The 21,750-nt window shown below is 41.5% G+C and overlaps 1 protein-coding gene across 1 annotated transcript in view; it reads right to left on the bottom strand.

Moving 5' to 3' along the window:
• The window catches only part of CIAO3 (cytosolic iron-sulfur assembly component 3), a 40,806-nt gene that overhangs the window by 9,895 nt on the left and 9,161 nt on the right, over positions 1-21,750 (bottom strand). Inside the window, exons 3-9 of the mRNA XM_077481505.1 lie at positions 19,867-20,010; positions 18,157-18,289; positions 17,259-17,393; positions 16,387-16,505; positions 14,814-14,943; positions 14,638-14,710; positions 6,677-6,814 (exon numbers count right to left, since the gene is read on the bottom strand). Of these exons, the coding sequence (XP_077337631.1) occupies positions 6,677-6,814; positions 14,638-14,710; positions 14,814-14,943; positions 16,387-16,505; positions 17,259-17,393; positions 18,157-18,289; positions 19,867-20,010 (872 nt within the window). The remainder of the gene's footprint in view (positions 1-6,676; positions 6,815-14,637; positions 14,711-14,813; positions 14,944-16,386; positions 16,506-17,258; positions 17,394-18,156; positions 18,290-19,866; positions 20,011-21,750) is intronic.

Raw genomic sequence — 21,750 nt, 5'->3', positions numbered from 1 at the left:
TTAAACAGGGAATGCACGCGATCGTGCGTGCGCATCCCGGTACCTTCGGTGGCGGCGTGTCATGGAGACACTGCTCGCCACCGGGGGGGTGAACAGATAGTTCCACTCCCACTGTGATCGCGCTTGTGATGAAATACCACTAAAAGAAAGCTCTATTTGTGTGGAAAAAATGATGAGTTTCTATTTTAGCACACATACAGTCCAAGTTTTTTTTCCTATAAGGAAAAGGGAATGATCCTGCATTGACTACAGAGGTTTTGCAGTGTGTCAGGAATCCTTCATGGGAGACAACATGTGTTTCAATACATGAATGATTTTTACCTTACAAGATTAGGCTTTGTATGACGGTTTGTGGTTTAAAAAGTGTAATGCCAGGTAAATAACAGAAAGAAATGACACATACATACCTTGGAGGAGAAAATACCTTTCTCCCCTGTCACATAAATAGATAATCATGCAGTTCACATACTTCTATTTTCATAGATTTTTACAGTATACCTCCACTTTCCTTTAACCAACTCATTACAGTGCTCTTACACCTCCTTCCTGTCCAGACCAATTTTCAGCGCTCTCACAGTTTGGATGACAATTACTCAGTCATTCAACACTGTACCCATATGAAATTTGCGTCCTTTTTTCCACACAAATAGAGCTTTCTTTTAGTGGTATTTCATCACAAGCGCGATCACAGTGGGAGTGGAACTATCTGTTCACCCCCCCGGTGGCGAGCGGTGTCTCCATGACACGCCGCCACCGAAGGTACCGGGATGCGCACGCACGATCGCGTGCATTCCCTGTTTAAATGGGAGGATGTAATATGACGCCCTCCCGCCACGCCGCCTGGCCATCATTTGATGGCCAGCAACCAGTTAATAGCCATTAAAGTGGTTGTTTTTTTTTTTTTTTTTTTTTAACTTTTACCTACAGGTAAGCCTATAATAACGGTTTAGGAGATATTCCCCTCGCAATAAGCCGCTGACTGCAGCTACGCATGCGCACAGGGGATTCTTGTCTGAAAGCCTGGCAGACGCCGGACCTTCCTGGAAAGAAATCTCGCGTGCGTGCGTGGGAGTGATGATATCGCTGCTTCGGCCATTTACAGTGCTGGAGCCACGGTACACGGAAGACACGCCAAAGAAACATGTCAGCTCCCTCTGCTTGTATCGGGTGAGATGTCAGGGCCTTGTTCTAAGGTAAGTATTTCATAATGATTTAGTATGCTGTGCATACTAGCTCATTATGCCTTTTCCCTTGCAGGTCTGAAAAAAAAAAAAATGTCAGCGGGTTTACTCATGTTTAAGTCATGTGTAAATATGGTTGTGTAGTCTAGTAGAAACCAGTTTGGCTCTAGCAGACTTGCTTAGACACATCCCTATCTTCCTCCATGCTATAAGTCTATGTGAGAATGTTTGAAAGGGATGTAGCCATTCCATTCCTCATATATGCTATTATAGAGCACTGAACAGGTAGCTTTACTACTAGGATGACATTGTAAGGAATTTCCACACAGTTTTCAGTGCAGAGTTCCTGCGACAGAGAGGGATGCCTTAAAGCGGGGTTCCACCCTAAAGTGGAACTTCCGCTGATCGGAACCCTCCCCCCCTCCGGTGTCACAATTGGCACCTTACAAGGGGGAGGGGGGTGGAGATACCTGTCAAAGACAGGTATTTACACCCACTTCCGGGCATAGACTCCCGTGGGAGTCTATGTCATTTCCTGTCCTGCCGCGCTGTTTGCTGGGACACACACGGGTCCCAGTGACAGCGCGGAGAATTCCTATTGCACTGCGCGACTCGCGCATGCGCAGTAGGGAACCGGGAAGTGAAGCCGATTCGCTTCACTTCCTGATTCCCTCACCTAAAATGGTGACGGCAGCAGCCGAGCGATCGATCGGCCTCAGCTGCCGGCATCGCTGGAACCCGGGACAGGTGAGTGTCCATTTATTAAAAGTCAGCAGCTGTAGTATTTATAGCTGCTGGCTTTTAATATTTTTTTTTTAGGTGGAATCCCTCTTTAACCTAAAGCCCCCCCCCCCCCCCTCACTAAGCCTTCCTGTAATCATATCACTTAAAGTGGAACTTCACTCCCCCAATCAACATTGATTATTTTTAATCCTCATGCTGCTAGCATTAGTAAAGAGGCATGTATATCATATTTACTTGGTTTTTAACTTTTTTTTTTTTTTTTTTTTACATTTCTACAGTTACTTTCTGGTTTCTTGCCTAGGCAAATTATGTCATACATCTCAGAAGTCTTCGGGAAGGGAGGAAAGGTGGGGTTTTTCTCAGCTAAGCACACCCTCCTGCCTGCATGCTTCAGCTATGGGCAGATGGAATAATTTGCCCTTACTCAGGTTGGCCACAGTCAGCTATGCTAGGGGGTTGTCTTACATAGTTATTTCTCAACAAAATAAAGCATAGAGACACGGATTGGTGTGTTAGTTTGCTTTGAATATTAAATAGTGATTTGTTGTACTCGGATGCAGTGAAGATATTTAACCTGGCCACTCACTAAATTTGACATGTCCAGCAGGGATTGGCCGAATTTTGATCAGTGCGAGGTCTCAACCAATCAGCAGACGTCCGTTGCTTAATGGACTTCTCTCGATGGGACATATTGGAAAGTTTTCTCTCAATCAGCAGCTGTAGACATTGATCAGTGTATTCTGACAGCGGCTGGGGCCACTGTCGGAATACAATGTCCCTTGGGGGTGATTCCTTCATCCACACTAACCACATATGGACAGCTTAACTCTTCCTAATTTTAAGCTTTAACTGAGGTTGGCATTCTTATTTTTACTGGCTTTGGAGTACCACGCCAGGACCCCGCTGAACTGGACTTTGCAGAGAGAGCCTGTAAGTGACCTTTGGCCACTGGATTCCACGTAGAATACTTTCCAGATTCCATTCTGGTAAATTGGCCATGGATTGCATTCCAGGTACAGAGCTGCTGGATTGTCTTCAGCAGTTACTGTCTCTGAAGGCTCACTATATGAGCAACCCTGCAGCCCTGCCAATCTGCTGCTCTCACTGCTTGATCTATACATCTATGCACAGTTAGCAAGCACTACTTAGCTGACAATGCCCCCTCTGCTCTCATTGGCCAGCAATGGAGTCTGCCGGGCTGCGTCCTTGTTGCTAGGCTTTGTCTACTTCTGGGGATGCTTTTCCTACTCATTTGTGGCTAAAAAAGCTTATGTATTTTGAATGGGAACATCCGGATAAACAATATTATCCTCCTAAGAAATTCTCCACACTTTATTCTATGGAAGAGGATCTCTATAAGAAATGGGGGGTTTCAGCAATTAATGCTGCAATTGCCTCAGTGAACAAGAGTCTCACATGTCCGGTGGATAATGCGCTGTTAAAGGATCCAACAGATAAAAAGTTGGAACTTTCCAAAAGCAATATGTCTTTAGCAAGTTCAGTAGCGCAGACGGTTCTTGCGGCAATTGGTGCATCTCAGTCCATTAAGGAGCAGTTTGTGGAGATGCTCAAAATTCTGCCTGATCAGCAGGCCCAGCAATGGGCTGGTGTGTCAGACGCACTATGTTTCACAGTAGATGCTATGAAAGATTCTATTATTCAAGCCTCACGGCTTATGCTTGGACGAGTGCATTCTCGCAGAGTTCTGTGGCTGAAAAATTGGTCAGCCAAAGCACCATGTAAAAAGCTCTTGTCCAGTTTCCCCTTTCATGGTGAACAGCTATTTGCAGACGATCTGGATAAATACATCTTTTTTTTTTTTTACCGGTAAAGAAGAAGTTTAAACATTTCTCCTTCCTCACCTGTGCCAGGGACATCAGCCTCTAGGCAGTCTCGATGGCCTCAACCGTCAGGTTCAAGGGGAAGACCCCAAGGGCAGCACCAGGGTCAAAAGAGTTCTTGGGACAGAGCCCACAAAGCAGAATGCTAAAGACTCCTTATGGAGGTGCTCCCCCGCTCGCTCGGGTGGGGGGGGAAGGCTCCTGCAATTTTCAAAGATCTGTCAGGAACAATGTCAAGACCCCACATCTCTCCTCCAGGCTGGAAAGATTGATATAAAAAAATGATCTCTTTCTTTCCAGCCGAGGTCTCGGCTTTGTTTACGTCCGCTAGCCCAATGTGACGTCCTAACGTCGCGTCCGGGCCTCAGAAGGTAATAGAGATGACTGGGGACCATCTGGTCACCGGAAATCTCTTATCAATGTCCAGCGGTGGTGGATTCTTTCTCTGGGTCGCCAATCGCAAGAGCCCGGAGATGCACCGGAGGGTGACGGGAGGGGGGAGCTGTCTTCTCCCGCCGCCTGTAAGAATGATCAAGCAACTTAACTGCCGCTATGATTGTTCTTACAGTGCACAGAATTGCCAGCTGTAAAAGATTATATCTGAATGAATGATGCCTGCAGCTGTAGGCATCATTCAGATATCCCAACTCAGTCAATGACATCATATGACGTCCTTGGGAAGTATTAACCTCTGCTAGCATCTAAACTACTATCACTACTAAGTGCATGCACTACTTTTAAGAACGCACTTCAACCATGCAATCTGGTGCAGGCAAATGCACAGTGCTTTTGATCTGCCTTCGGAGTGTTAGAAATCTATTGACACTCACAGCAGATGGCACTTGAATGACTGAGTAATTGTCATCCAAACTGTGAGAGCGCTGAAAATTGGTCTGGACAGGAAGGAGGTGTAAGAGCACTGTAATGAGTTGGTTAAAGGAAAGTGGAGGTATACTGTAAAAATCTATGAAAATAGAAGTATGTGAACTGCATGATTATCTATTTATGTGACAGGGGAGAAAGGTATTTTCTCCTCCAAGGTATGTATGTGTCATTTCTTTCTGTTATTTACCTGGCATTACACTTTTTAAACCACAAACCGTCATACAAAGCCTAATCTTGTAAGGTAAAAATCATTCATGTATTGAAACACATGTTGTCTCCCATGAAGGATTCCTGACACACTGCAAAACCTCTGTAGTCAATGCAGGATCATTCCCTTTTCCTTATAGGAAAAAAAACTTGGACTGTATGTGTGCTAAAATAGAAACTCATCCAATGGTGAAATGACGTGACGAGTGGACTGCGGAAGCCAATAATGTTACAATTCACAACCCCTTAGTTTTCATTACTTTTAGGTTGAATATCACAGCCAGTCATAACATCATCCCATGGGAATATTGTAAAGCCTCATGCATGCACACTGGGCATTTTTACAGCTGCTGTTTTGGGCATCAGACTTTTTTTTTTTTAACTGCCTCTAAACACCCCTGCATGTTATCCTATGTGTTCATGCACACACAGGTTTTAGAAGTGTTTTGGCAGAAGTTTAGTCACAGAAAAAAAAAAGCCTCTGCCAGCGCGATCTGGAGCAGCAGCGTTTTGGCAGAAAAAACGCAGACAGCTCTTAAACTCTCCTTTTGTGGACCCCCATTCTGAATCATACCACGCCACATTGCACCGTGTCCCCCAGAATGCCCCTCTATGTGAATGAGTTGGGGTACATAGTACCCCAACTCATTCCGAAAAAAATAAAAAAATAAAATTTCCACACCCAATGAAGGTTCCCGCTGTCTGACAGCTCCACCATTTGACAGTTCTTAACTAAAGGGTTGGGTGACACGGTAATATCACCGGATAACCCCGCCCCACTGACATCATCGATCAGGGCATGCTGGGTTGGTGACATTACATAGGGGGCAGTGCTGCCCTTAATTTATAAATATCGTTATGCAAGAGCTGTCAGACAACAGAAGCGTTATTTTCCCTTTTTTTGGGATCGGCGGGCTTTGTGATTGACGATGGAGCTACACCAGGGTACATTCTTTGTTATTTTCAATAAAGGACTTGTCAAGAAACACCTACTGTCTTTTTTTTTTTACACTATACTTTGAGTGAATAAAGGAGGGGTACTCCATAATCATTCACATAAAGGGGGGTGGGGGAAGGATCTGAGGTACCCCTTGTTAAAGGGGGCTTCCAGATTCTGATCAGCCCCCCTGCCGGGGTTGTGGGGAAGAGGCCCTTGGGTACAAGGTACTTTAGGAGGGGGAAGCAACCCTACCCCAAAGCACCCCCCCAATGTTGGGGGCATGTGGTATGTTTCAGGAGGAGGGGGGCTGTTCGCTCCCCCTCCCTTTTCCTGGCCTGCCAGGCTGCATACTTGGATTAGGGTCTGGCTGGTATGGATTTAAAATTTTGGCGTTGGGATTCCCCTCAAAATCCATACCAGATCTAAGGGTCTAATGTAGGTTTGGGGGGGTCCCACACCATATTTTACATTTTAGTGTGGGGTTCCCCTAAAAAATACATACCAGATCCAAAAGGGCCTGGTATGGATTGGGGGGGAACCCCACACCATTTTTTTTCAAATTTTTTTTTTATTGCCTGCAATGTTTTTCTATTTACATTCAGCTTCCAGCAGGGAATCCAGTTGACAGCTGATGACTAGTCGGCTTCCCGGCCCCCTTAACAACCAGCTGTTCACTGGTTAAGGACGCTGGTGGCCCCGCTCCTTAAAGCTACAGTCCAACATTTCTAAAGCAGTTTTTAGTCTTCTAGTGTGCATGAAGCCTAAAAGTTAAAGGTGGGCACAACCAGTGTTCTGCCTTGAGCAACACGTGACTATAATAATAATCAATGCTAAACAGTAGTCTGAATGAAAATGCAGTACAAAAATCTAGCACTTACTTTAGAGACTTGTATTTTATTTCATCCACTTGAATCCCAAATAACTCCTGTGCTGCATTTTTAAATATGTGTTCTAGATATCCACCTGATCCCCCTCCTTCATGACCCACTGGCTCGTCGTCCATCACAGAGGTGAATCTATACAGAGAAAATATTGGTCAATAAAATTCAGAAGATACATTAACTTTGGGACTCTACTATCAAAGAAGACACTCAGGAGATGGTGAGTGAAGCAGACTTTCATCAAATTAGCATACAAGAATACTGAATTGTACCACCACAATATATTTTGAACTACTATTCAAATGTTTATCCTAAGGCTAGGTTCACATTGCAGCGATGCGGGAACGCCGCGAATCCGCTGCGGGTTCCTGCATCGCATACCTCCGGGCGGCAGTTAACACTGCCCTATGCGAACTTCTGGGAGTGCCAGTGAAACGGTAATGACACCCCCAGATCAGTTCGCATATCGCAGTGCGATCTGTAAACTCGGACAGGAATCTGATCGCATGGTGTGAACACCCATGCGATCCAATTCTGCTGCGGACCAAAAAAAGGGTCCTGTGCGAGTTTGGGCCGTGTGCGATGCAAATTCAGCCATACTATCTGTATGGCTGAACTCGCATCGCACAGAGATCGGATGTGATTTGTACTGCAGTGCGGTGCGAATCACATCAGTTATCATAAACCGCTGCAGTGTGAACCCAGCTTAAAGCAACTTTTGATGACATACTGTACCTATTCCATACTTTCTTGAACTAAATTACACATACAGGTTATTTTTAAAATTTGATAAAACCTGGTGAATGTATGTACTGAAGACCAAGTGGCAGCCTTACAGAACTGAGCCATGGAGACCTGGCGACACACTGACCAAGAAGCACTAATTGCTGTGGTAGAGTGCGCTCTGACTTGAAAAGGTGGAATCTTACCCCTTAAAATCATAAGCCTGAATTATAACTTGCCGAATCCACTTAGACAGTGGATTTCGATGCTGTCTTTCCTTTACTAGGACCTTCTGGCAACACAAACAAGACATCAGTCTTCTGGAACTGAGCAGTAGTCTTTAAATAGACCAACCGCTCTCACCACATCAAGATAATGTAGTGACTTCTCGTCCCTAAAAGATGGTTTTGGAAAAAACTATGACAGGACAATATCTTGGTTCAGGTGAAAACCTGAGACCACTTTTGGCAGAAAACCTGGACGAGGACGCCACACAACTCTATCCTTGTGAATAATCAAGTATGGCTCTTTAGAAGAAAGAGCAGTCAATTCCCGAAACCCTCCTTGCTGAGGATATAGCAACCAAGAACACTAACTTCCTTGTCAGAAGGACTAAGGAAGTCTGCTTTATCGGTTCAAATGGCTGTTTTTTAACACTGACAAAACTAAGTTCAAGTACCAAGGGTTCAAAGGTGATCTAACTGGTGGATTAAGCCGCATCACACCTTCCATAAAACCCCGGACCAAAGAATTATGAAGCAAGTGGCCTTTGAAATAAAACTGATAAAGCTGAGACTCGGCCCTTAATAGTACTCAAGGCCTACTTTACCTCTACCCCTAATTGTAGAAAGGCAAGAATTCTGCCTAGGATATACTTCCGAGGGTGCCAACCCTTAGATTCACACCAGGAAACATAAGTCCTCCAGACTGTAATACATGGTTCTGGAAGCTGGCTTCCTTACATTAATCAACGTAGAGATAACTGACCCGGAGAGCCCACATTTCTTCAGAATGTGGGTTTCAATAGCCAAGCCGTTAAATTTAAAGTTTATAAGGTAGGATGGAATATCGGCCCCTGTGAGAGTAGGTCTGGCCGTATTGGAAAGGACCATGGATCCCCCACCGCCATCTTTACGATTTCTGCATACCAGGACCTTCTGAGCCATCCTGGGGCTATAAGAATTACCGGCTTTCCAGCTTGATCCTGCAAAGAAGTCATGGCAGCAACTGAATAGGGGGAATGCATAAAATCAGTGAGGACTGATCCCACGGGGTCACCAACGCATCTCTTGTCCTGGACATAAAGTTGACTAACTTCATGTTGAATCTGGACGCCGAAAGATCTACGTCCGGAGTCCCCCATTTTTTGACAAACAGTCCGAAAAATATCGGGTTGAAGGGATCATTCCCCAGGGAGCAACTGCTGGCGGCTCAAGAAGAAGAAGAAGAGTTCATCCACCGTTGTTTCCTCTGTAGAGGGGTAATCGGTTTGTCTTTCCTTCCAATCACCTGAGGGTAGCACCTCATCCTCTACCTACTGTTCCCTTGGTAAAGGGTCTAAGGCGGGGGAGGGGGGGATCTACCACGCTTCCTTTTCCTTTGGATGGAATATGCAATTAAAGCTGCTAATCTTCCCTCTAGCCCCAACAGGGCAGAGGAAAAGGAATCTTCGGTCACGTATACAGGGGCCGAGATGTGAGAAGCAGTTGCACCACCAATTCCTTAACTTGCCCTTTTAGATTGCAAGTGCCAACAATCAGGGTCCTCTGATTCCTCTTGTATTGAATTGTATTTTAACTGTACTGTCTGAAATCATGTTGTAAATGACTGAGCTATATAAATCCTGTATAATAATATTTTTTTGCACTTGAACAGATAATAAAAAACACTTAAAATTTTATTAACAGACCAAAAAGAAGCAAATAAGAGAAATGTATTGTTCAAGTTTACATGCTGTAGCATGATCCAGGGATAAGGATTGTTAGATATTTTTGCTGATGTTGTCACCGGTAAATGTTGATTATATCTGTGGCCGTGCAATCGCATGGTAATTGATGTCAATCCTGACACTGGCCGATTGAGTTCAGGCTGTCCACAGTTTTTTCTGTGGAGGATATCTCGGGTTCCAAGAAGCCACTTCACCATTGACTCACCTGAATACCATCAAGGAGTTAATTGGATTACTAGCCAGATTGATTGATACTGTATACTGGTGATTGACCCTTATCCCGGTTTAGTAACTCTGGGGATGTTTCTGCCCAAATGGGGCATTTTTGTCTATTGGGTGCTTGATCTATAGATGATATCGCTGATCTAGGCACCTCTGGATAGCACATGGCATGTTACATATATGTGGGCTCTTTCTGATCTAATCCCTCTGCTTATAGTCAAGAAAACAAGGTCCTGAGGAAGCATAAAGTGAAACGTTGACCTTTCTGATTTAGCAGTAATAGAGATTCAATATGTTATATACATTGAGTGGTTATATCAATTAGAGCTCCAACTTTCTTGTTTTTATCTTGTAGTAATTCCATAAAATGATATAGTGTTCCTTTTGTGGTACCAGTAAAGTCTGCCCAAAATGTCCTATATCTTTTAACCACTTCAGGACCGCCGTATTGCCATTGTACGTCAGCACAATGGCACAGGCAGGCAGAATCACGTACATCTACGTGATTGCCTTCCAGCGGGTGGGGGGTCCCATCGGACCCCCTCCCGCTGGATACGGCGGTCCGATTCGGTCCAGGAGCGCTCCGTGAAGAGGGGATGGCCGTTCGTTTTCGGCCACCCCCTCTGGATCGCTCCTGGCCAATGAGAAGCTTCCTCCCCTGTGTATTGTTTACACAGGAAGGAGGAAGTGATGTCATTCTCCTCGGGGCGGTCTTTTTGACCGGACTACGAGGAGAAGAGTAAAAGTAAGTCTGCACGAACACTACACTGACATGTAGGTACACACAGGCACACAAACCCCCCCCGATCCCCCCCCCGATCGCCCCCCGATCCCCCCCCCGCCCCCCCTCCCCCCCCAGTCACAGTGTCACTGATTGCATTGATCATTTCTTTACTGATCAATGCATTCAGTGTCAGTTGTGACAGTAAAAACTGTCAGGACAGTTAGTGTTAGGTCCAGGGTAGCCCCCTATCACCCCCCAATAAAGATTTAACCCCCTGATTGCCCCTAGAGTTAACCCTTTCACCCCCTTTTGCCAGTGTCACTAAGCGATCATTTTTCTGATCGCTGCATGTGTCGCTAGTGTCGCTAGGTAGCTAGTTATTTTTTTAGGTTCACCGCCAGGTTTTTATATCGCTAGGTACCCCGATATACTACCCAATAATGTTTTTAACCCCCTGATTGCCGCTAGTTAACCCTTTCACCCCCTTTTGCCAGTGTCACTAAGCGATCGTTTTTCTGATCGCTACATTAGTGTCGCTACAGTCGCTAGGTAGCTAGTTATTTTTTTAGGTTCACCGCCAGGTTTTTATAGCGCTAGGTACCCCGATATACTACCCAATAATGTTTTTAACCCCCTGATTGCCGCTAGTTAACCCTTTCACCCCCTTTTGCCAGTGTCACTAAGCGATCATTTTTCTGATCGCTGCATGTGTCGCTAGGTAGCTAGTTATTTTTTTAGGTTCACCGCCAGGTTTTTATATCGCTAGGTACCCCGATATACTACCCAATAATGTTTTTAACCCCCTGATTGCCGCTAGTTAACCCTTTCACCCCCTTTTGCCAGTGTCACTAAGCGATCGTTTTTCTGATCGCTGCATTAGTGTCGCTACAGTCGCTAGGTAGCTAGTTATTTTTTTAGGTTCACCGCCAGGTTTTTATAGCGCTAGGTACCCCGATATACTACCCAATAATGGTTTTAACCCCCTGATTTCCGCTAGTTAACCCTTTCACCCCCTTTTGCCAGTGTCACTAAGCGATAATTTTTCTGAACGCTGCATCAGTGTCGCTAGTGTCGCTAGGTAGCTAGTTAACTAGGCTCCCAAAAAGTCCCCCACATGTGGTATCCCCGTACTCGGGAGAAGCAGCAGAATTTATTTTGGGGTGTAATTTGACTTCTGCCCATAGCATGTGTGAGCAATATATCATTTAGTGACAACTTTGTGCAAAAAAAAAAAAAGTTTGTAATATTCCCGCAACTTTTGGCAAAATATAAAATATTCCATGGACTCAACATGCCTCTCAGTAAATAGCTTGGGGTGTCTACTTTCCAAAATGGGGTCATTTGGGGGGGTTTTGTGCTATTTTGGCATTTTATGGCCTTCGAAACTGTGATAGGTAGTGAGGAGTTAAATCAAAAATTTGCACCCTTAGAAATCCTGAAGGTGGTGATTGGTTTTCGGGGTGTCGTGCGCGACTAGACTCCCAAAAAGTCCCACACATGTGGTATCCCCGTACTCGGGAGAAGCAGCAGAATGTATTTTGGGGTGTCATTTCACATATAACCATGGCATGTGTGAGCAATATATCATTTAGTGACAACTTTTTGTAAAAAAAAAATTTTTTTTTTTTTTTTGTCATTATTCAATCCCTTAGGACAAAAAAAATAAATATTCAATGGGCTCAACATACCCATCAGCAATTTCCTTGGGGTGTCTACTTTCCAAAATGGGGTCATTTGGGGGGGATTTGTACTGCCCTGCCATTTTAGCACCTCAAGAAATGAGATCGGCAGTCATAAATTAAAAGCTGTGTAAATTCCAGAAAATGTACTCTAGTTTGTAGACGCTATAACTTTTGCGCAAACCAAAAAATATACGCTTATTGACATTTTTTTTACTAAAGACATGTGGCTGAATAAATTTTGCCCTCAATGTATGACTAAAATTTAGTTTATTCGATTTTTCTTATAACAAAAAGAAGAAAATATCTTTTTTTTTCAAAATTTTCGCTCTTTTTTCATTTATATCGCAAAAAAAAAAAATCGCAGAGGCAATCAAATACCATCAAAAGAAAGCTCTATTTGTGGGAAGAAAAGGACGCAAATTTCGTTTGGGTGCAATATTGCATGACCGCGCAATTACCAGTTAAAGCAGCGCAGTGCGAAATTGCAAAAAGACCTCTGGTCCTTAAGGTGTTTATTGGTCCGGAACTGAAGTGGTTAAACAGTCTGTACATGGATGTGGCACCCTCTTAGCTATTTTCCTCTTTAAGCAAGTTTACATGCACTCTAAGCACTCTAGGGTGGTCGCACAAGCAGACACAAGCACCAGTTTATTGACACTCAAAAAAAAAAAACAGGAATACCTAAGCATAGACAAGCACTTGTTTATTCCTGAAGAAAGGAGCACTTCTCCTAGGGATTGCCAGTGCTGCTGCTCTCAGAGGGAAACAATCAATTTGGAAAAGGCTAGCCACACTGTCCACTCAATGGTTCCCTAATGAGCGGGCAGATGTCTGCCTCTCCCCACACCCCATGCACACAACTTTATATTAGTTGAGCCCAACAACTCAGGTTTATGGACAGTTTAAAACAGTCATTCAGAAAGTCACTATCTGCATATTAGAACTTATATACTTTAAAGAAAAACATTGATCTTCTAACAGTTTATGCTAGCAAGTATGCACTAGAACTGTTAATTTCTTTTTACCAAACACAAAGCTTTTTACTATTCCCTACTTTATCTAAAACTATAATTAAGACAACTTGGATCTAGTCAAACTTCAATATCAAAAATAGATCAATGGGCTTGCTTAAAACAATGAAAAATAAAATGGTATGTTTTAATATTGCAATACCTACCTTACTTGTCAAAAACAAGATTCTACCACCAGATGTCACCACTGTACTATTACACAACACATCATTTCTAATGGACAAGTGTACTTTTATTACACTTAGGCACTTTACCCTAGCAAAGTATTCAGCACTTCCAGCGAGGTCATCTTTACTACGCATCTTCCTCAGCAATGGACAGCCAGGACAGCTAAAAGGAGCCTTTACATAGACATACATATGTACATGCATGCCAGGAAGGCACAGAGACCACCTGGGAGAATTTTAGAGACTGTGCAGTGCAGGGGGGGGGGATTAAAGGAAAGCTAGAACTGCTTCTAATCAGTTGTATATGGTTTTAAGTTGACTGGTGTTTTATGATCTTAGAGCTTGGGTCTATAAACAACTTAACCGATCTTAGACTTTTCACATGTCAAACATGCCAAAAACATCTAAATACTTTGGGTGTGTGGGACGTCCTTTACTGAAGCTCCCTGCCCACATTTACTGGCAAATTCCAGCTGTTATTTTGACAGCAATGACTTGTTTGGTATCATAGAATGTCTAAAGAGTTAAGAATTGCCATGTAGCAATCTTAAATTTTACTAAGGCTGGCCATACATTATACAAAATGTTCATGTGCAATTTTCTTTTAGGAATTACCAAAACTATATAATATGAGGAAAAACTGAAACTCTTTCAATGCAATCAGGCAGGCCCTACCACTACGTAGTTGAAGGTAAATCTAAAGGATCTAAATCTAAATCTAAAGGAAATTGAATAAGAAAATTGTATGATGAATGGCCAGCTTAAATTGTAAACACTGGTTCATAGCAGATCAAGGGTGACCTATCATCTGCACAGGATATCAGTTAAAGCAATTATGCAAATAAATAAAAAAATAAAGCGTTGTTGCTATATAGCCTCTCAACTGTAATCACCCAAAATAACTTCTTCCTCCCCTCAGCGATTTTGCTACAAAATTTATTTTTTATTTTTCTTCATGTTTTTATACTCTAAATTGCTCTAGTACACTGAGAGCATACAGGTGTGAGAACTTAACCAGTAAAGCAACATCTGTGGATTGTTAATAAACATACCGATTCAAATTGTATATTCTAACATACACCTGTCAGAAAAAAAGGTGAAGGCTGCCATTTCTGTAGTTTCCTTCTCAAAGAGCTGGTTGTCTGGCTATCATTCTGACAATTTGGCAGCTACTAAGTCTTGGATACAAATTAAGCAGAGAGATAGGGAGGCGGATGCAGGTAGTCAGCTAGCCTTGTCAGGAGTAGTGAAACCGGAAAGCCAAGGCAGTTAGTATTGTCATAAGGAGGGGAGCAAAGGAAGGCTCCTCATTTTGTTTCCAAATTAATTATATGCTGCCTGCCGCCACATAATTATTACTGCTGTTAGCAACAGCTTTGTTACGGCACCAAAGCAATATGTGTAAATGTACATAAGAAGCAGGTATAGAATGTATTTAAAAAAATAAAAATAAAAACTCACTCTGTATCAAGTGGACAGGGATTCACATCTGCTAAAGACACTTCTTCTTGTTCTAATATTCGCAGAACTTCCCCTGCAATGAAACGTCTGTCTTATAGGTCTACCAAACAAAGCATTTAAGAAACTACAACATTACCATCCAACACGCTAAAGTAAAAGCAAGATACATCACTCACCAGTTGTGATGACACAATCTACATCTCGGGTTTCGTATTCCTGGTTAAAGAAGTCTGGTCTAGAAGCCTCTAGTTTTTTGTCATAACAAGGCATCACTGTCACATGGTAGATCTGATTTGGCTTTAGGTTCTGTGTTGATTAAAATAAAAAGAAAGGAAAAGCAGTAAGTCTAAATGAATGTCGTCAGATGAGGGATAATGATAATGATGTTAAAGTGTTACTAAAAGGTACATTTCAAAACAAATAAACATGTTGTATTTGTCAAACAGATGGTACAGCGCTCTAACTAAAATAAAATGATTACTAACATATTAAAATTAATAAAAAGTCCAAAGATAGCTTTTGAGTCAAAAAGTCCACGTGAGGAATCTTCAGTGGTATACAGTCAGTTCATGCATAAAGTGACTTAGTGCCAAGGGGGGGACCACCACCAATGGTAAAATTGGCTGCTCACCTCATCGTATGGACCCTTTAAATTACAGAGGGTCGTATGCACTTAAATATCAACTCATCCAATCGCTGTACTCCTCTCCGGACGGAGATCACGTGACGTCACCCGCGGTCATTGATCATTTTAAAGATCGTATGAAGCTTCGTTATTGTAAGTGTGTTTTTTATGTATATTCATCATTAAAACGTTTTTCTATGGAGAGCACTATGGCCTGTCTTTCTATCCACATGGTCTGAGGAATTGTGAATACTGCTATATACCGATCCAGTGTGGGTATTCCACGAACGTGTCAGTTCATTTGACTCTGAATGGGAGAAAGCTGTGTTTTCGTTTGTGAATCGGTCGGATATTGTCGGAGAGGAGTACAGCGATTGGATGAGTTGATATTTAAGTGCATACGACCCTCTGTAATTTAAAGGGTCCATACGATGAGGTGAGCAGCCAATTTTACCATTGGTGGTGGTCCCCCCCTTGGCACTAAGTCACTTTATGCATGAACTGACTGTATACCACTGAAGATTCCTCACGTGGACTTTTTGACTCAAAAGCTATCTTTGGACTTTTTATTAATTTTAATATGTTAGTAATCATTTTATTTTAGTTAGAGCGCTGTACCATCTGTTTGATATATTGTATTTTGGGATTTGGTAATTGATCCTTGGTGTTCAGCAGCTTTTCGTAAAGGGGTTGTACTGCGCTGATTTTTTCTGTATTTATATGTTGTATTTGTCTGCTATGTGTACAGAGCATCCCCAAAAGCTCCTCTGAGGTTCCACATCGGCAATCTTGGCTCCTTCTTTGTGTGCTCGCTCCAAAGCGGTGTGTCTATAGAGCCAGGCTCTGTAGAAACACAGCGGGGCTTAGCCCAACCCCCAGCTTCCTCCTCACTGTATTTGATTTGAAGGCGGTAGTAGCCAATGGCTCCTGCTGCTGCCCGAGTGCCTGTGTGAAGAGGAAGAGAGGGGAGAAGAGATGCAGCTGTGCACAGTACTCAATCTCCTCTCTTTTATTTCACACAGGGAAGGGGGAGGACAGAAAGCTTTAATGGCTTTTTTACCTTAATGCATTCCCTGCATTAAGGTAAAGAATGTTTTAAAGTCTGATATTGTCACGTTTCCTACCTGTGTCAGTGCAAAGTGATTTTTTATCAGGGATCCCATGACTTGCTGTGGTGACTTGATGACACTGATGTATGGGATGATGAAAGAGCCATGTGTTTTTTCAGCATAACAAATCCAGCCTGAAATGAGAAAAAAAAATGCATGCACAACTACAGCAATAATAAAAGTCAGTCTTTTGCGATACCCTCCTAGCACCTTCTTGCTGCTATGCACTCCCCCATTGTTGTCAAATGAGAGCCCACTTAAGCCTCATACACAAATGGTTTTGGTAAATCTGAAGACAAAAATCTGCAGAAAATCCAATAGTGTGTATGGGGTCTTACTTCTCTTTGACTCACTGGTCTTTTGTGCACACCACTAACTTTTTTGAACTTTTTTCATTAGCTCACAATCAGAAAAGTAGAACCTTTATTGTCTAACCCTTCATTTACAACGGGGGACCCTTTTAGCCAGCTCTTGTTTAGGCTGCTATTTCAGGGTATTCCCCACTGTCGGGGTACTTTTCCTCTGTACATGTTGATGTTTACTATGCTATGTTGTATCATAATTTATGAGTTACTTGAATTTTTAATCATATATTAATAAAATTGGGGACCAGCCTTATTTTTACGAATTTCCTCTTTACTGCCTTAAAGTCCCAGAGGGATTCCCTTTCTGCTGCTATTTGCATGCAGTTTATATAGTTCTAAGCTGGCATACAAGACTTAAATTTTTTTCTATCAGTTTTTAAATCTCCTGTAGGCGACAGTATAACCTGACTGTTTATGAATTCCTGTGTCTATCAATGAATGAGAAAGAAAAAAAAGACAGCCATAAGTAATGACCATGATATGTGATCATTTTAATTCAAAGACGACTTAATATAGGTCTACCTGGGCAGGCGGAGGCCAGCATTGGAAGGGCTTTCTCATCTTCTTTCTGTCTCTTGTATCTTTTTATAAACTCTTGCTGACTCTCCAACAAGCTGAAGTTTCTGGAGAAGCTTGTGTCAAAAACACGGTGAACACCTACAAAAAAAAATAAAAAAATGCAATAAACTCCTCATGTGCATTCACATAATGTAACATACCTCTTATCAAATAGCACAGTTTTGCACATTTGTTTTACAGTAATAATATATATTATAAACATAATGACTCACAATCCTAGACATCAAAATTTTAAGCAGTGGTTTTACAATAATAGTAAAAAAAAAAAAAAAAAAATAAGAGATTTTATATATATATATATATATATATATATATATATATATATATATATATATATATATATATATATATATATATATCTTATTTTTTTTTTTTTTTTTTTTTACACATACATACATACACACACAAAAATCTGAGGGAAAAAACCCCCAAAAGGATTCATTAAGGGAATACAGCTAAATAGATGTTTGCTGATCTGTTGCCATACTGCTACCGATGCCAGCAATGGCTCGTGTCATGGATTCTTGAGACTAAAAGAAGCAACATATGCTTGGGATTAACCAGCTTATCGATTAACTGTGGGAAACATAGGTTGGTGATTAATCATCCTATTAAATAATTAAGAAACAACATAGACTGGGCGCTAAATGTCTTATCAAATAACTTATTTAAAACAACCAATTGCTATTGGCAAAATATGAGGACATCAATATGATAGCAACATGGCAAAAGACAAAAAAAAAACATTTGGAGTGACAAAATTAGTTTGAACCAAAATACTTCATTATTTTATAGTCAAAGAAAAATATCCAGTGAAAAAATTACAGTTGAAGAAGCTTACCTAGTGCTTTGAAAAAGGAAGTCAGTTTCTTAGCAGTTTCTGGGATATTTAGGTTAAACTTTGCAGCCAAAGAGGCCCGAGACTGTGGCGAGATGGACACTACCACCAGCTTTTGCTGAGAGGGATCTTCTATCTAATCAGGAAGAAAAAGGACAAGTAGTAACAATATCTGTGTATTGAAAGCAAGCCAAGATAAAAGTATCCATATATCAACAAAGTAATGCTTCCTGCAATTTCTAGTGGTGACCACACTCGGTAAACTGTAAATTCTCCCTACTGCTGCGACCATTTTTAGCATAGCTAGCGATAAATCAGATAATATTTGGTTTAACAAACTTGAAATGAATGCTTGCTAGAAACTAATGTCCTCAGTGCTAGTCCCAAAATATGTTTGAGTCAGGGTGTGACATCAAACCTTTGGTAAATCTAACAAGAATAGTACACGGGTTCCTCAAGATGCACTTTTTCTTATTCTCTAAAGCTGGTTTGTTCAGGACCCCATATTTCATTAAACAGTGTCACTTTATGTTCTTTGCAGATCTCAAAGCCTCTTTTGGTGCTTTCTAGACAGAGATTAGCCCCAATGAGGCATGCTCATTCTCTTGCATATTCGATCTTACAGCATACAGGGGCAAACGCTATACCTCCATATAAGGGCTTTGGAAAACATGGCAAAACAATTAGAGAAATCAATCCACTTGTGTAAAGAAAAAATATGGGACATCCAAAATCTTTTTGACACCGTTCAAATGAATATTTATAATGTACTGTATTGTATAATGTTTACACCTGATTTCTGTTGACGTGGCTCTATCTTTATGAAAAAATATATAAATAGATGATAGAACATTATCCAAGAATCTATCTGATCTATTTGTACATTAGTTGACTTGATAGAAGAATGAAACTTATGATTATGTGTTGTATTATGTAGTTTTGCCTTGTCCTGAAGAAGCAGGGATAACCTGAAAAATGCTTAGACATTTTATGTGAAATTCCTGACCTATGTTGCCATCTTTTCTGTAAATATGTATCCAATGTGTAGTTATGATTTCTGACAGACATGTATCCAAATTTGGACGCACTCGGATTGTTATTTTTAAACTACAGGATAGTAAATGATTATTCCCTGGTTTATCGTGAATAATCATGACATATATTTTTCTATTTTTTGTGGTTGGCTTATACTTTGCTTGCATGTGCTGATATGCTCTATTTTTGTATAGAGTTGTTTTTTGTTTTATCACGCCATATTCTGGTGGTGATGAACACTGCAACAAAATAGGATTTTGTATTTGAGGATCACCAATCTAATATAAAGTTAGGCAATAGACTATTTGTAAATAGTGTTAAATGTGGGCCTATACCACAGTTTATCTTATCCTCAATAAAGTGCATGTTTTGACGTACTCTTGGCAAAATTACAGGAGAAATAAATTGGGTTATGTGCTTCTCTCCTGTTGGCAGCATCTAAGGCCAGAAAATTACAAAAAAACATAGCCCATGTACATGTAATTTCTGAAATTCAATTTTAAACTAAACTTGTTGTTATGGAGAAATATATTATGGCTACAATGGCTGACCTGAAAATTCTAGTTGCCAGATTGTCTCTAGCTCCAGTACTGCTTGATAAACTGAACAAGAACAAGCATGCAAATAAAGACTGTTAGTGTGAAGTCAGAATTCTTAAACTAAAGCTAAAATCATTACTTTGTTCTGGGCTAGAATCTTGTACAATTCTTCATGGCTTTGCTGAGTGATCAAGATGCTTTCTGCAGAGGTGACACAGCCACTACAGGCCAGGCAATCATTCAACGTAATCTTTGCTTTTTCTAGCTTTTGGGAAGCTCCGTCCTACATGAGGGGAAAAAAAAAAAAAAGTTATTAATAGCCATAAGAAAATATTTGAAACAAATTTTTACTACTAATGCTAGGTTCACAGTGGTGCAATTGCAGTCATCACATGTGATTTTCACCGAATTCCCCTGCACATAACATGCGATGTATGTGCAGTGCGATTTCAGTCACAAGTTTGTGTGGCTGAAATTGCATTGCATCCGTACCAAATAGGTGTAGGACCCTTCCGCCACCCTGCGCCTGAATCGCATCGTATGGGTGTTCACATCCATATAATGCGATTCTGGCAATCGTACTGCATTTTGCACTCCGTTTAGGGGCGTCGTTAAGGAATTGACACCGCCACAGATTGCAATGTGAAGTGAAACGTCAGTAAAAGCTTGCACTGGCATTTCACTTCCCTTTCAATAGTTACTAGCAGCTGGCCCTGGCAGTGCTGAGAACCAACTGAGATTCACCATGAGAAGGGCTTTCTTCAAGGACAACTTCTGGAAATGATTGCTTTGCATGTGTTGATGTGATTGGAGTTCACGGCAGCAGCAAGGAGGCTCAATACCTGAAGTGATCAATGTGATTGGATTTATAATTTTCAAAGGCTTTTTTAATAAAAAGCCTATAAAAGGTGAGAACACAAGGATTATAAACAATGCACTTATCAGCGGATGATTGAGGAGAGAGCGATATATTTATATAATAGACTGGCACGATATTTTTAATATTGTTTGATTTATAAAAAGGACATTATATGAAAAATTTGCACACTGCTTCTTCTGTACTAGCCAGTATATTTTTGATTGCTGAAGGAATTTAGAAAATATAACACACTAGGCAGATACTCCTACTGAGTGGAATCGAACTTAAAGTGGAGTTGCGCTGATACAAATACTGCAGCTGCTGACTTTTAAAATATGGACACTAACCTGTCCAGGGCGCCCGCAATGTCGGCACCCAAAGCCGATCTATCCTCGGTTGCCGGGTGCTGCCGCCACCATCCTCGGTAAGGGAATCAGGATCTGGTTTCCTACTGCGCATGCGCGGCTCTCACTGCACTATCCCATTGGTCACTGCTGTTTTCTGGGACCCATGTGTATCCCAGAATACAGCGGGGGGGTGGCATAGATACCCACGGGTGGTTCGGGTATCTATGCCTAGAAGCAGAAGCAAAATACCTGTATTAGACATGTATCTGAACCAAAAAGCAGAAGTTCCATTTTTGTGTGGAACTCCGCTTTAAACATTGAAGTTAAAAAGGTGAATGTCAAAAAGGAAAATAAAAATAAAAAATTTGAATCATGCCTAAGCAGTACCCTAAAAAACAACAAAAAAAAAAAAACAAATATATACTTTTTGGTCTGGAATTGCTCCTGAAAAGGAGCAGTGCACTTTGTATGTAAGTGTACATAGTCAATTCTGTACTTACAGTGAGGGAAAAAAGTATTTGATCCCCTGCTGATTTTGTACATTTGCCCACTGACAAAGAAATGATCAGTCTATAATTTTAATGGTAGCTTCATTTTAACAGAATAAAAAAAAAAAACGCATTTCAAAAAAGTTAAAGGGGTTGTAAAGGTAAATGTTTTTTCACCTTAATGCATTCTATGCAATAAGGTGAAAAAACATCTGACAGTGCCTGTGCCTTTACTTACCTCACCCCTCGAAAGTCCCGCGCTCGTCCCCCGACGTCCTTTCCACCGTTCAGCCTGGCCGTTGATTGGCTGGAGTGGATGGATGGAAAGC

This window comes from Lithobates pipiens, unplaced genomic scaffold (genome assembly GCF_037356315.1).
Source record: "Lithobates pipiens isolate NorthernLeopardFrog02 unplaced genomic scaffold, aLitPip1_a1.2 Scaffold_16, whole genome shotgun sequence".
NCBI classification, from domain to species: domain Eukaryota; kingdom Metazoa; phylum Chordata; class Amphibia; order Anura; family Ranidae; genus Lithobates; species Lithobates pipiens.
This window is presented reverse-complemented; position numbering and strand designations above follow the sequence as displayed.